The following is a 13,981-nucleotide window of genomic DNA, read 5'->3' on the forward strand; positions in this document are numbered from 1 at the left end:
CCTATTTAATTTTTCGCCTTAATTGCACAAGCAATAGCAACACGTCGCGAATGAGCTTTGAGATCAGCAAAGTTTGAATTTTTGTTATTATATAAGTGTATATTTTTGCAATGCACATATATTTCAATATAATACATACACGTATATAAGGTTCTTTTTTTAAGATTTTATATCTCAATTCCGGATTAATTCTATGCATTACTACAAGTATCTGTATTGATAAACTTATCATAATGACAGTTTTCGATAATAGATATTCGATTGTGCCTTATTATTTTAATATTTGTCTATCTTAATCTTTGCGCAGGAACTTTAATAAATATTTTCATATATAAAATCAAAAGAATTTTTGACATTAAGGAAAGAAAAATAGTATTGCAATTATTCCATCAATAATTATGATAAATAAATAACTATATTGACATAAACTGTACTAAAGATTATTATTTAAAATTAAAATGAACAAAATTTACAATAAAAAATATAACGAAAAAATATATAAAAGATAGAAAAACATCACTAAAAACCATTTATATTTTTGTCAACTTTTATTAATTCACCACTTTAAAACTTCATCGATCACATCGTACAAAAAAGTATAAACATAATATTTATAATACATCAATATATTTATTATAACATCTTATGATAAAAGTAATTAGTGTATCGAATGTATAACATTTTAATATTTCGTATATTTCATTTATCCCCTAACCATTTTAATACAACAAAAATCTATTGCACATTATTGAAAATTAATTTTTGCCAGAAAAAATAGCTCGAAGACTTTAATAAAAGATTTTTATTCGCGCTTGACTTTATTTTCATAGATATAGTACATTGGAGAAATGTAAAACTAAATTTCTCCTTATAATATTTGTTAAGCTCACATCTGTTTTTTTATTCATTTTTTATGTAAAGATATATTACCTTTACCTATAAAATATAATGTTCCATACTCTATATAGTTTTATTAATAAGAAATTCGGAGCAATTATGGAATGTTGCATAAAACATCAAATTTCTCCAATAAAATTTGACACAAATAACTATTTTAACATAAATTGTTAATTATAAAAAGATATTTAATTTTTACATACATCGAATTATTAAAAAAATAATTATATGTCTTTTTTATTATTGTTTTTATATTGAGATATCTTTTCCGTTTTAAAATTTATTTTGAATTATACATATCTTTTATACGTTATTAAAAATAAAAGTGTACCTTGCTATAAAAAGCTCTACAAATTTGCAAAACATGTATAATTAGTTAATCTAACTCTTTGTTTAATAGAAGCAAATGAAGTAGAATTTCACATATATATGAGAAATTTTACTTTTCACAAAATTTTTCAAAAAATTATCTTATTTAGAATAACAAATAATAAGCACAAATCTAATTCATTTATATTACTTGATGATTTCATTTATATTACTTGATTTATATTACTTGACATTTATATAACTCTGCTCATGATGACAGAGCATATAATTGCTTGAAATAAAAAAAGAAATGACAATGCAATTATATTAACACAACACAAAGTATAAAAAGTAATTTATACAATCAATAATGCACAAATGTTCATATTAGCTAATCGGTACCTAGATACAAAGTCTCTGTTATAATTTATCTCATTCAAAAAGTATATAAGTTATTTTCTCTCTCTTTCTCTTTCTTATTTATCTATATATAATCTTTATATATGCAAAAAGTTAATTTGTGTTTGAGCAATTCTCAATAATTTATTACAAATTCATACGATTGCACAATACTATATTATTATCTTGATTTTATATGTGCCCATGTGTCGCAAGATATATCTTAAAAATGTATTACGAGATAAAAATATTGAATTGAAGAGAGAACTTTTGTATATGTATATGTCTTGAGTTTTACATTCCAGAAATTATATATTTGTATATTATATTGAGACTATTACATGCATTGATCATGTGCACGAGCATGTAATGTGAAATAATTTTATTATCAATATACATCATAAAAATAACTTTCCGCATCTATCAATATGTACAAAATTTGATTGTCTTTATCATCTGTTTATTCCGATTAAAGCTTTATCGGGAATTCTGGTCTCTCATATAATAACATTCCATGTGATTATGTATTAAGAATATAAAACTTGATAAAACCTGTCAATTTTGACAACTAAACAAGGAAGGAAAGATAAAACGCGCGAGAAAAAGATATGCTTCGTGTTTCACGATTATGCGCGCGCTACTTTATAGCAAATTTTGCACTTTGTATATCTTACAATCTTGAACGAAGCAATTCAATTTTCTTAGCGGCACGTCTTTGCAGATCAGGCAATTTCATAGCGAGTCCCATGTTTCCTTGAATCTTGACTTTTCCTTGGAAGAAGGCCTTTTGCGGATTCAATTTTCCAGAGATAAAATCGACGATGTCGGTATCGCTAATCGTAAATATGACGTCGGGTTTGGTTTTGCCATTATACTCGACTTTCCCTTTGCCTGTTTTTGCGTCCACAATCCAATATCCTTCAGCACCGCCGGGGCCATTTATAACTTTAAATCCGTAAATGCCGCGCACTTTGTCGATCAGACCTTCCTCGTCCTCTTCCATCGCGATCGCTAGCGTGTTGAACAGCACATTTGCTTTGAATGTGTCCGGATTGGCGGCGACATTCACATGCTTCCTGATCACCGCCTGTTTCGGGAAACCTAAGCGATAAAGAGCTACGACAACCGCACCTCCCAAACCTATGTTATGTTGCAGCGTCAATTTCGCGCCCGGCACCTGCCTTTTGCCAGCCATGCCCCGAAGTTGCCAGCAAAGCTCGGAACATTGAGCTAATCCTGTGGCACCCAGTGGATGCCCCTTCGAGATTAAACCGCCGCTAGGATTCACGACGTATTTGCCGCCGTAGGTGTTGTTTCCAGAGTCTACCAGCTTGCCGCCGTGACCAGGGGGACACAGTCCCAAAGCTTCGTAAGTAATTAATTCGTTTACGGAGAAGCAATCGTGTAGTTCTACCACATCCACGTCGCTCGGTTTGTAGCTAGTCGATGTGAAGACTTTCTCGGCTGCGTTTCTCGTCATGTCATATCTGCAAAGTATATTATAATAGCAAATTAATAGATTGTCGATTGTTTTCATTAAAAAGTATAATATTTAGTATATTTAATATAGTTTCTATTTTTTGTACCCGACAATATTCATGCACGATCGATTGGAAAATGTTGTAGCTTGGTCGGTGGACATTTCCATAGCCACAATTTCAACAGCTTGCGATTCTAAGCGATGCTTTCTAACAAACTCCTCGTTAGCTAGAATGACAGCCGCTGCACCATCAGAGGTAGGACAACACTGGAGCTTTGTCAGCGGTCCAAATATTTTTGGAGAATTCATTATCTGCTCGAAGGTGTACTTTTCTTGAAATTGTGAATAGGGATTGTTTGTAGAGTGCAGATGATTTTTATACGCAATCTTTGCAAAGTGTTCTGGCTTTGTGCCATATTTCTTCATATGCTCAATTCCAGCATTACCAAACATTTGAGCAGTAATGGGTCCCTCAGAAATACCTACGATCAAACAATGAAATACATAAATCATCATACACAAGTCACAAGTATTATTCTGCTCTATATTTTAGAAGCCTATATAATTTACCTGCGATATCTGCCATGAGCTCGACGTGTTTATCCATGGGATTTGTACGATCTGAATATTTTGACATCAGTGAGCCACGCTCCATCTTCTCAAATCCAAGCGCCAGGACACAATCGGCATTGCCGCTTTCGACAATCTGTTTGCCGAGATAGAGAGCGGTGGAGCCGGTGGAGCAATTGTTGTTGACATTATAAATGGGACATCCGGTTAGCCCGACCTCGTAGATGGCCCTCTGACCGCAAGTGGAATCGCCGTAGACGTATCCAACGCAAACAGCCCCGATACTTCTGTAAGGTACTTGTGCGTCCTGTAGAGCTTTGCTCACAGCCTCCTTCGCCATTTCCGGATAATCAAAGTCCTCTCTTTTGCCAGGTTTCTCGAATTTCGTCATTCCGACGCCGATCACGTATACCTTCGGTTTATGAACCATCTTGACTATTTCTTCCGATCCACGAACACGAAGAGTACGAAGGATACAGGGAATTTCTAGAGCAAAGATGCGACTTGTTGCTTTTTTCGCGTCTCAGAGTCGCAGAGAAATCGCTAAATTGCGAAAAAGCGGAGAAATAAAGAAGAAAAAAAAATGACGACGCAAGCACGACGTAGCTGCTGCAGAACTGGCGGAGATTTGCCGATCGACGAGTCGACGAGGTGAACACACACTGTTTTGTTGGACTTTAATCTTGTACTATATTATGATAAAAAATCCGCGATATTACAATGACGTTGCTATTTCCAGCTGGTTCCCGGTTAGGCAATAAGTGACAGCAATCGCAGTCCCTCTTCTTCTTCTTCTCATCTATATGGCTGGTTAGGCTTCCTAGGGAATTTGCCTATACGCCAATAAACGTTGAAAGACCCTATTAGGTCTGTTTTTAAATGATTATTGCTGTCTGTTGAGTAAAGTTATACAAGGATTTATATATTTTCAGATTATTGGAGAAAACCAGGTTATGAATGTCCAAGTCGACTCCAGGTAAAATACGTTTAATGGAAGAGATGAGATTTCCGGAATGATCTGAAAATTTTGGACAGTGAAAGAACGTATGATTTAAATCTTGTGAGGGATGACCACATTCACATGCCGGGGCAGAAATTATATTTTTTTCCCATAAATGTTCATTAGTACATGTATGAAATGTTCTCATTCGTGTCAGTCCCTCTTCGGAGCGCGAGCTACGCTCAAATGACAGACCTAGAGCGAACACCTTCGAGAAAAATACTTGTACCAGTACGAAGCGCTACTATATGCCGATCCAATCACAGATCACAGCCGGAATCTCTGACCTTTAATATATATATAAGCCGAAGAGAATAGTTATCAATCGTTTTTTTCATTATTATTTATTTTATTTTATTTTCATTATTATTTTCATATTTTGAACAGATTTTGAAATATACAATTTTAAATAGAGCGAGTATATATCTTTAAGATACAAGCAAATATAGATTTTCTATTTCATCCACTTCTGTTTAGCTGCGCTTTAAAAAATAAAAAAAATTATATATAAAAAAAAGAAAAAAATAGAATAAAAAAAATTATAAAAAATATACATGCATATATGGTACGATGCAACGGCGTAAGCATTCGAGATGCCTACGTCACTGGAAGTCTGCCGCGCCGGCCATTGCGCGGTCGTGTTCTCGTGTTTTGGCCGAGCGAAAAGATGGCGGACTCTTGTTTTCAAGATCGCTCGCGCACTCGGCACGTCGGAACGCGACTGGTACAATTCTGAAGAGGGATCTCGCGCGAAAGTTGACATGTTGAACGGGCGACAATCGCACCCGCGGTAGAGCGTCGTTGTGACAATCCGCGTGCGCGATTACCCGGGGCCGTCGTCGTCGTCGCCTCGTTTCAGCGTCCTCGTCTCTCTCTCTCTCTCTCTCTTTCGGAGAAGCTTGCACGCGTTTCGAATTGTGCAGGTTCGGTGCTGTCAAATCATTTTATTTGACGTCCCGCTTAAAGATCGCGGGATCGGAAGCGAGGATGTCGTCGAATCGGTGAAGTGGTGAATCGCGCGCCATCGTTTCTCTGTGACTCCCCCCCCCCTCTCCCCCTCCTTCTCTAACTGTGTGCTGTGTGTTTACCGCTCGCCTGCTACGGAGCGCGATTTGGTTAGGTTTGCCGAGTGAGAATTGTTCTCGTACGTTTTTCTATGATATCGGGACGTCGTCGTGCGTGTTTCTCGCGGTGGTTGACGTTTACAATGTGACGCGCTGTCGACTTTGTTGTGTGAACTGATGATCATCGGGTAACACTTGGACGATGGCGAACAGCGATTTCGACGTGGAGCTCTTCGAGCGGAAGCTCCATACACTGAAGGACTCTCAGGAATCTATACAAGCGCTGTCTTCGTGGTGTCTGGAGAGAAGACAGCATCACAAGAAGATCGTCGCCACGTGGTTGCAAGTTTTGAAAAAAGGTAAACTCAAATATGCTTTTAATCGCTCACTCTTATGTATGTCTTTTTGATAAGAGTTTTTGATAAAGGTGAATTTCTTGTTAATGTTTACATCAGATGATTTGTCAAATGCCAAGTTGTCTATGTCAGATCAAATAATTCTTATCGTTTTTGATAAATTTTCATTTTGAGATGTGTAATTTATAAATATATAACAAATTCTGTCCTTTGTGTGTAACAGTGAAAGTCGAACATCGGCTCACATTGTTCTATCTGGCGAATGATGTTATTCAATACTCCAAACGGAAGAATTTTGAATTTGTGGAATCATGGGGCACCACTTTGCAACGTGCAACAACTATGGTTCGTGATGAGAAAGTAAAACATCGTATACTAAGAATCTTCAAAATCTGGGATCAGCGACAAGTCTACGACGAAGAGTTTCTCACCGATTTGTCCGGCTTAATTTCGGCGGCGCCAAAAAAGAAATTGGAAACCCAGCCGAGTTCGCAATCAGATGAGTTTCAGGCGGCTTTGCTCATCTCTACAATGAGATCTTGCTCGACTCTGGAACAAGCTACTGATGCCAGACTCCGTGACTTAAGGGAAAATAACATAGATATAGAATCTGTGGAAGAGTTACGTGCGTCGTTAAAGGACAGAAGTCATATGGAAGATGCGGAGAAGGAAATAGATTTAGTCGTAAAAAATTTCGAAAATTATGTTCGATCATTAGAGGCAGAGATCAGGGAAAGGACACAAGTGATTGAGTTATTGGAGCAAGCGGATCAGTTTTACGAAACCCAACGTGGGGAGGTTAAAATAGTGACAAATGTAAATGTTAGATTTTATAAAAAAAATTTAAATATTAATCTGTTGTTATACGTATACAAGTATATATTTTTTATTCCTGAATAGGCGTACCGGAATTTTGGCAGTCGTGTGAAAAATTTGAAGAAAAAGTTGGACGAACTTCTACCGACGTTTGTTTCGCCGATACCGTCGCCGGACGTGAATGCACCCTCGCCGAGTCCCGACAGCGATATAGAACTTCCAGGAGATGAAATTCAGGCAACGAATAATCAATTGGGAATAATTGATGTAGCACCGCCATCTCTGTATGGTTCATATTCTCACGAGTATGAGCCTGTACCTGTACCTGCACCTGACATGGTACAAGGCAACGAGTCGGCGGACTTTACCAATAATTTTCCCTCTTTTATAGGAGGAAACATGGATTTTGGTAATATGGTGAGATGAAGCAATAGTCTGTAGATATATTATTTTATGCAACGCAGAAAGTTTAATGACTTTGTACCGTTATAAACAGATTGTATATTATTTCTTTGCTTTCTTTAGAGAAATTTGTTCAGTGAAAGATCCGCGACACCTCCTGGGAGGTCTCAATCGTATAATGAATCTTTGGAGGTAATTATTTATTGTATAATATATTTACAAGATTATATTAAAAAAGTACATATTTTTTAACTTTTATTTTATGTTTAGGCAAAACCAATAGAAGTGATTAATATGAGACCGTCAAAAAATGAAACCACCAATGCTGATTTCAATATATCTAGTTTCTTAAAAACGGTTCTTCCGACTTCTGACGGAACTCCAGATACGAGTCGAATACCAGGTTTAGGCCTAGACGTTTCTGAGAATCGAGTAGAATCGCCACAACGCACCAAGTATAGAAACTCACCTACATTAGGACAACTTCGAACAGGCGAAATAACGCCTGTGATTTCAAGAATGATGGGTAGTCAGGGTGCGCCACCTCTTGGTGCTGGTTTAAATAATTGTCAAATGAGTCACAGTACTCCATTGGCGGTTCGCAATCTATCTGCTGAATCGCACACACCCTCTCCGTATTCCAGTCAAAACAGTCAGAGTAATATAGCTGGTCCCTTCGATGGTTCCGCTAATTCTAGTGCAGTTAATCCTTTACCGCCTCCACCCTTACCACCACCCATTTTCCTCGATGATGAGAATTGTTACAACAAATTACCACCAAAATTTCCTACGTGGACACCGCCGAACGAAAGCATCAAGGAGTCAGCCAAATGGGAAGAAAAAGGTAGATAGACAATGCTTTATGAATTTCATAATTGTTGATTTTGCCATTATTGCATGATAATACATGCTGTTTGATGTAGCGAATTTCGCTATATGTTCAGGAAAAAACAGCATGAATCCCACGTGGCCCGGCGAATGCGACGATAAAAAGAGTTCGTGGATGGACCGCGACGGAGAGAGATGGGACTCCAATAATGATTCCACGTGGCGGGGCAGGACGAAGAACGAGATATTATCCGAGACACCCGAATCACCGCCCATGTATGAGAAAGCTGGCTTCGCCGAGCCGGTGGAATACAACGAGCCGCAACCACAAGAATCTCTTAATACTACAGGAGATGTGGATCACAGGTAATGTATAATTAATTTCTTATATTGTTTTATTTTTTGTAATTGATGTATTATTCATATATTTTTTTTTTATTATTAGAATCACTATATATATTTGTATTATTTGTACAGAGTGATTCCAATTCCAATGACTGTCGAAAATCAGCTACCGTATCGCTTGATGAAAGCGGCAGACGTAGATCATCGTAATTTGATTAGTTTGACGGGTAGTCCAGCCAATCATAATAGTCTCGGTGATTCATTGCTACCTTTGCCCAATAACAACAGTTTATGGTCCACAAGTGATCAAGATTATCGGTGAGTTTCGTTATTCTTTCTCTTCGTATAATCTTTATAGTTGTATATAAACATTTACATTTCTTGTATAATTTATATTTCTTTTCTGTCTCTCTTGTATTGTCTTTATATAAAATTAATATAATTAATTATATATTACTTATATTAATTTTATATAAAGATAATTATACAATTAATAAATTATAATAAATAATTATACAATTAATTAATATTTACAATTATATATACAATTATATATATATATAATATATATAATTAATTAATATAATTTAATTAATATATTAATTAATTAAATTATATAATTGTCTTTATATAAAAATCTTTATATAAGTCTTATATAATTTATATAATTTAGGCGACGCATGCAACCCGGTGATATTGTCGAGAGCGTTGATATGGAGATGTCGGATGACGAGACTGACAGCAAGCCAAAAGGTAGAGTTCTGGTTGACTTAAGATCGCAAGATCGTGACATGCGTGTCGGCATGCCACCATCAACCGCATCTCGTCTTGACTTGGATATGCGAATCTCTCTTCCTGCCGGACAAATACCAGGTTCTCGTGGTGGTCAGCTCGTACAAGATGTGCACTTGATGCATTCAGGACCGCCGCCGTTGTCGCAACAATTTCAACACCAAGGTCAAGGCGGTTTTCGGCAAGAGCAATCGGAATTCTCTCATCGTAATCAGTCGGGAGATTTTCATCGGAATCAATCGAATTTTCACCAAAACAGACTACCGCCGCCAAACTTTTTGCCGAATCAACAGGACTTTCATCCGAACCAGCAAGAGTTTCATCAACATCATCAGTCGCAGCAAGATTTTCATCAGTCGCAGGATTTTGAGTATCGCGATCGAGAACACACTATTCGGCCCAAACAGGATTTTTTGACCGAATCATCGGGACGCAGCAGATACTCGCAATCAACGGATCAGCGCGATGGTTCGTCCTTCCATAGAAACGAACGGAACAATCGCAGCAACAACGGCGGACGTGGATTTCCGAGGAATCGCCGCGATCGATACTCGGATGATCATAATATGAAGCAACGCAGTCTGGCGAATAGTCGTAAGTCAAGGTCGCAGGATCAGCAGCATCAGCAATCGTCGCCAGACACCTTGTCTAATAGTCGACCATTGATACTGCAACCACCCGACACCGTCGTAATCCTCGACGAGGAAGGCATGCCAATTGGTATGCCGGATTTCGATCAGGACAACAATATAACGTTCAACATAGCGGATGCTCAGGTCGAGTCGGAACGTGATTCCAACAATTGTCAGAGCTCCTCGATACCACAGGCACGACGGACATCGCACGACGCGCCGAGTTCTCACGAATCTGAGCGTAATCAACAGCAAGGTTACCAATTAGGGCCCGATCATGAGCAGCAGGCACTATCCTCGATCAAGTCGGACGATCAGCCATCATCATCGATGAATCAAGTGACGGTTATTCCAATAACATCTGACAGTGCCAGCGATGATCCGCAACAACAAAATCAGTATGTTCCTATTTCAGACTACGAAGAGCATGTAGAGTCGTCCGAACACTCCGAAGCTGCGGAGAAGACAAGTGCGATCGACAAGTGCGAGTCGATCGATCAGGGACAGGAAGTGAATTTCACGGAAAACGAGCAGTTGGACGAGTTGATGAGCACAACCACATCGGGTAATGAACTAAAAAGACCGTCAACGAACGGTAGTTTTGACGAACAGAGCCACGATGAAAGAAATTCCAACAAAAAAAGGACTCTTTTGCCGAACGGTCCGCAAACATTGGGTGGCAGTGAGTCATCGGGACCAAACGGTCCCTCGCCGCATGTTGGCACATCGACGACGGACCCGCATTCCACCATGATGTACGAATATGACGGACCGAACTTTCGGCCGCGCATTGGCACGCCTTTCCCGCCTTGGCGAGGTGGACCACTACCTCCACCTTCCAGAGGAAGTAGAGGATTTAGAGGCGGACCACTGCCACGGGCCCCGTGGATGGACAGAGGGCCGCGCGGACCTGCGGCCGGTAATTTTTCACCGAGAGGACTGAAACGCGGAGGTGGGCAATTTCGCGGCGGCGGTGGCTTCAGAGGCCGGGGACGAGGCAGTAATTGGTAGATAAACGCAAAATTCGAAAGACTCGACAACGGCTATCAGTCGTCGTCGTCGTAATTTGACCGAAATAATTACAAAGTGCGTTTTGCACCCTGTAAATAAGCGAACCGTTGTGTTTTGACATACACATACATATACACGCGCATACATACATATATATACATACATACATGAGAATACACACGATTGGATCCAGATGGAAATCTTCTAATGAAGATTCTTTACATCCTTCTGTGTGCGATTGATTCGCCTATATAAATATATAAATAAAAAAACCTATATATAATATACATACATATATAGCTATACGCATATACATATTACATGTTTCGTTAAGATCTTACAGATATTATCGAAGCGGCTTGAGTTCACGCACGTACATATATGTACATGCTTTAAAGAATCGAATAATGATTAAGAATACGTATGATGAATCAGGCCGCTCGTGGTCGCTCCGATAATGACTACCGATAATCACCACCACCACCCTCATAAATTTTTATGTAAAGAGAGTTTGTGTTGTTGATGTATGTTAGAGAAGGTAATGATAACTCTGTCAAATGAGAATGTAAACTCGAATGCGAAGAGAATCGTATTTTGGCGAATTAGCGAGCGAGATTGAGCACTGGAAATCGCAAATAACGATATTTAATTTGATAGTTGATTGGTAGCAACGATTGAAACTGGTGTAATTTTGCTGAATTCAAATTTCTATCTGTATACTAATAAGGCAACAAAAAAAAAATTCTATGTTTATTATATACCGGGAATTGAGGTCATCAAAATTATATCAGTTCCAATTTTTGTATTTTTTTTTTTTTTTTTTTTTTTTTTGACTCAATCGTAATTTATTCTTCACGGATCTTCTATTATTTTCCTTCCTCATTCACTTTTGAATACACGATCATCTGTTTTCCTATCTTCAATCCTGTGTGTGACTACGTTCTTCTGTTTGAGCTTTTGAGGTTCATTATAAATAGAAGAGAAAAAGGAAAATGCAAAAAATATAGGCGTGTTAATGAACCATCTAAAGTGTATTAATAAAATGCAGTGTTCACGTTCTGGTCCGTTTCGTACATTTTCCCTATTGTTGTTTCTCGAATATACATGTAGATGAATGTTTCTTAGTAAATTGTTCTCATAAAGAAACGGCAATAAATAATAATTAAGTTGCAGAGAATCAATCTGAAACGTCGTGTTTTTAATTCGTTCTTTATATTGTGAGAACTACAGAAACACATAGAATCGTCTCGTGTATAAGATATTAATTCGAGAAAGAAAGAAAGAGATAGGCTATCGATATAAGGTGCTCTTGTGTAATTGTTAATATTTTTCTGTAGTTGTGACCGGAAATAGAAATGTAAAGCGTATATAAAGGGTTTATCGGAACGATATGCTTGTTTCATTAGCCGTGCACAAAATCGTTTATTTGTTCTTTGCAATTATTTGCCTATTTAGGTATATTATATCACGTGTCTTTTTAGCAAACATGGACACGATGAATTATTAGTCACGCGGATTTCAGTTTTTTATTTAGAAATTCTACGAAAATTGATTAATTTTAATTTTTATCGCATTAATCAACATATTAATTTTTCTTCAATGTTTGCCAATTAATTGATTCTACGTTATGTTCCATTCGGAAGCAAGCGAATCGTTGCGATATATATACGATATAGACCGATAGTGAATGCGCATAGGAAACAAGTGTAGTAAAGGCAAAAAAAAAAAGAAAAAAGAAAATCGTGGAATTCTGATTGTTTAATAAAAAAATACCGAGGACCTTTTTCCAACACTTCTCAAATTCATCGATACGAAACCGTATTCTCGTTTTCGATGCATTTTCTTTTCGAGCGTCGTTTTATCAATGCACGTAAGTCGTCCGCGCGACTCATAAATGTATTATTATTATGATTATTGCGATAACGCATAAAATGCACTCGACATATATATTATTACCATATCTTTTTTTTTTCTTTTACAAAGATCGCGATCGTGACACACGCGAGTGATACATGTATTGTTTGTGTATTCTTATTTCTTATTTGCTTCCGCGATTAAGAAGATTCAATCTCATCTGATTTATTGATCCGTTTTGTTGCTCGTCAACCTTTTCATTTTTTTTCAATACCGCGATGATGGCAATTAAGCTAGAGCACTGTTTATCGACGAGCGAACAAAATAATATTATTTAAAAAAAATCACTGTGTATCATTAACAAATAATAGTTCTTCATGAAGATCGAGCAGGATGAGCGAGGGGAAATATATAGAGTACGCGTGGAATACGGTCCAGTGCGATTTAATAAACGGGGTGGTGTATTCAAATAGGAAAATATTTTCGAAAATTTTGCGATATTGTATACTATTGATCTCTCAATCGCATAAAAAATTTCTCACACGTTTATATTGAGATTTATGATACATAGGCTGTTTCAGAGACATGTAAAATCAGTATAATAGAACTTTATCTTTATACATATCAAGAATATTATATATATATATTTTTTTTCTTGATATACTATATATATTCTTGAGATACGTACAGATACATAGTACACGCATTTCCGGAGAAAAAGATAAATTTAATAAATATTTTTTTCTTAAATGTCACTTGTAAAATTTAGTAAATAACAGGCTTTAATTTTTCATTCTATCGAATATCTATTTATTATATATTGTACAATTAGCTAAAGCTGTAGAGATGCAGCTGATTTGTGTATATACTTAATAATTAATAATAAATTTTTAATTAATAATTTAATATATATTATATATAATTTAATATATTTTAATTAACAATTATAAATAAGTAAAAAATAATATTCTCTCTGTTATTGACTTAAGTTTATTAATATAAATAAAAGATTTTTCTATATTGTCTAGCTGAACAACTTAACATTCGCTAACAATTATAATAAAATAGTATCGAATAAATTGTTTTAATAAATAGGGTCATTCTAAGATGTATATTTTAGTAGAATTTTAACAGAATTTTATTTTATCAGTAATTATTATCCAACTTGTTTTAAAAAAAGTATATTTCTAAATTATAGAAAATTTATTAATAAAAATAAAATATTA

General features: G+C 36.5%; 2 protein-coding genes across 3 annotated transcripts; one reads left to right on the plus strand and one right to left on the minus strand.

The window, feature by feature from the left end:
* Positions 1-564: 564 nt before the first annotated feature.
* On the minus strand, positions 565-4,407 carry Scpx (Sterol carrier protein X-related thiolase). Its single transcript, XM_083044743.1, has 3 exons — positions 3,656-4,407; positions 3,192-3,567; positions 565-3,092 (listed from the first exon to the last, which is right to left on the minus strand). The coding sequence occupies exons 1-3, from the start codon at positions 4,083-4,085 to the stop codon at positions 2,276-2,278; spliced, it is 1,623 nt and encodes a 540-aa protein (XP_082900869.1). The 5' UTR covers positions 4,086-4,407; the 3' UTR covers positions 565-2,275.
* Positions 4,408-4,614: 207 nt separating this feature from the next.
* On the plus strand, positions 4,615-11,959 carry LOC145939999 (uncharacterized). 2 transcript variants are annotated; one of them, XM_083044735.1, is made up of 8 exons: positions 4,615-6,078; positions 6,299-6,891; positions 6,976-7,308; positions 7,417-7,485; positions 7,564-8,137; positions 8,217-8,487; positions 8,599-8,784; positions 9,140-11,959. In XM_083044735.1, the coding sequence occupies exons 1-8, from the start codon at positions 5,922-5,924 to the stop codon at positions 10,899-10,901; spliced, it is 3,945 nt and encodes a 1,314-aa protein (XP_082900861.1). In that variant the 5' UTR covers positions 4,615-5,921; the 3' UTR covers positions 10,902-11,959. The 2 variants fall into 2 exon arrangements, with proteins under 2 accessions (XP_082900861.1, XP_082900862.1); XM_083044736.1 differs by having other exon boundaries at positions 8,238-8,487.
* Positions 11,960-13,981: the final 2,022 nt, after the last annotated feature.

This window comes from Prenolepis imparis, unplaced genomic scaffold (assembly GCF_030444845.1).
Source record: "Prenolepis imparis isolate NDT839.2.m4 unplaced genomic scaffold, iyPreImpa1.0 SCAF_8, whole genome shotgun sequence".
In the NCBI taxonomy this organism is placed as follows: Eukaryota; Metazoa; Arthropoda; class Insecta; order Hymenoptera; family Formicidae; genus Prenolepis; species Prenolepis imparis.

Bases quoted from the DNA above. Each gene is read 5' to 3' on its own strand.
- Scpx (XM_083044743.1), bottom strand. From the start codon at position 4,085: ATGGTTCATAAACCGAAGGTATACGTGATCGGCGTCGGAATGACGAAA. The intron at 3,568-3,655 runs GTAAATTATATA...GTTTGATCGTAG, and splicing joins GCTCATGGCAGATATCGCAG to GTATTTCTGAGGGACCCATT. The intron at 3,093-3,191 runs GTACAAAAAATA...TATACTTTGCAG, and splicing joins TCGTGCATGAATATTGTCGG to ATATGACATGACGAGAAACG.
- LOC145939999 (XM_083044735.1), top strand. From the start codon at position 5,922: ATGGCGAACAGCGATTTCGACGTGGAGCTCTTCGAGCGGAAGCTCCAT. The intron at 7,486-7,563 runs GTAATTATTTAT...TTTTATGTTTAG, and splicing joins CGTATAATGAATCTTTGGAG to GCAAAACCAATAGAAGTGAT. The intron at 8,138-8,216 runs GTAGATAGACAA...TGTTTGATGTAG, and splicing joins AGCCAAATGGGAAGAAAAAG to CGAATTTCGCTATATGTTCA.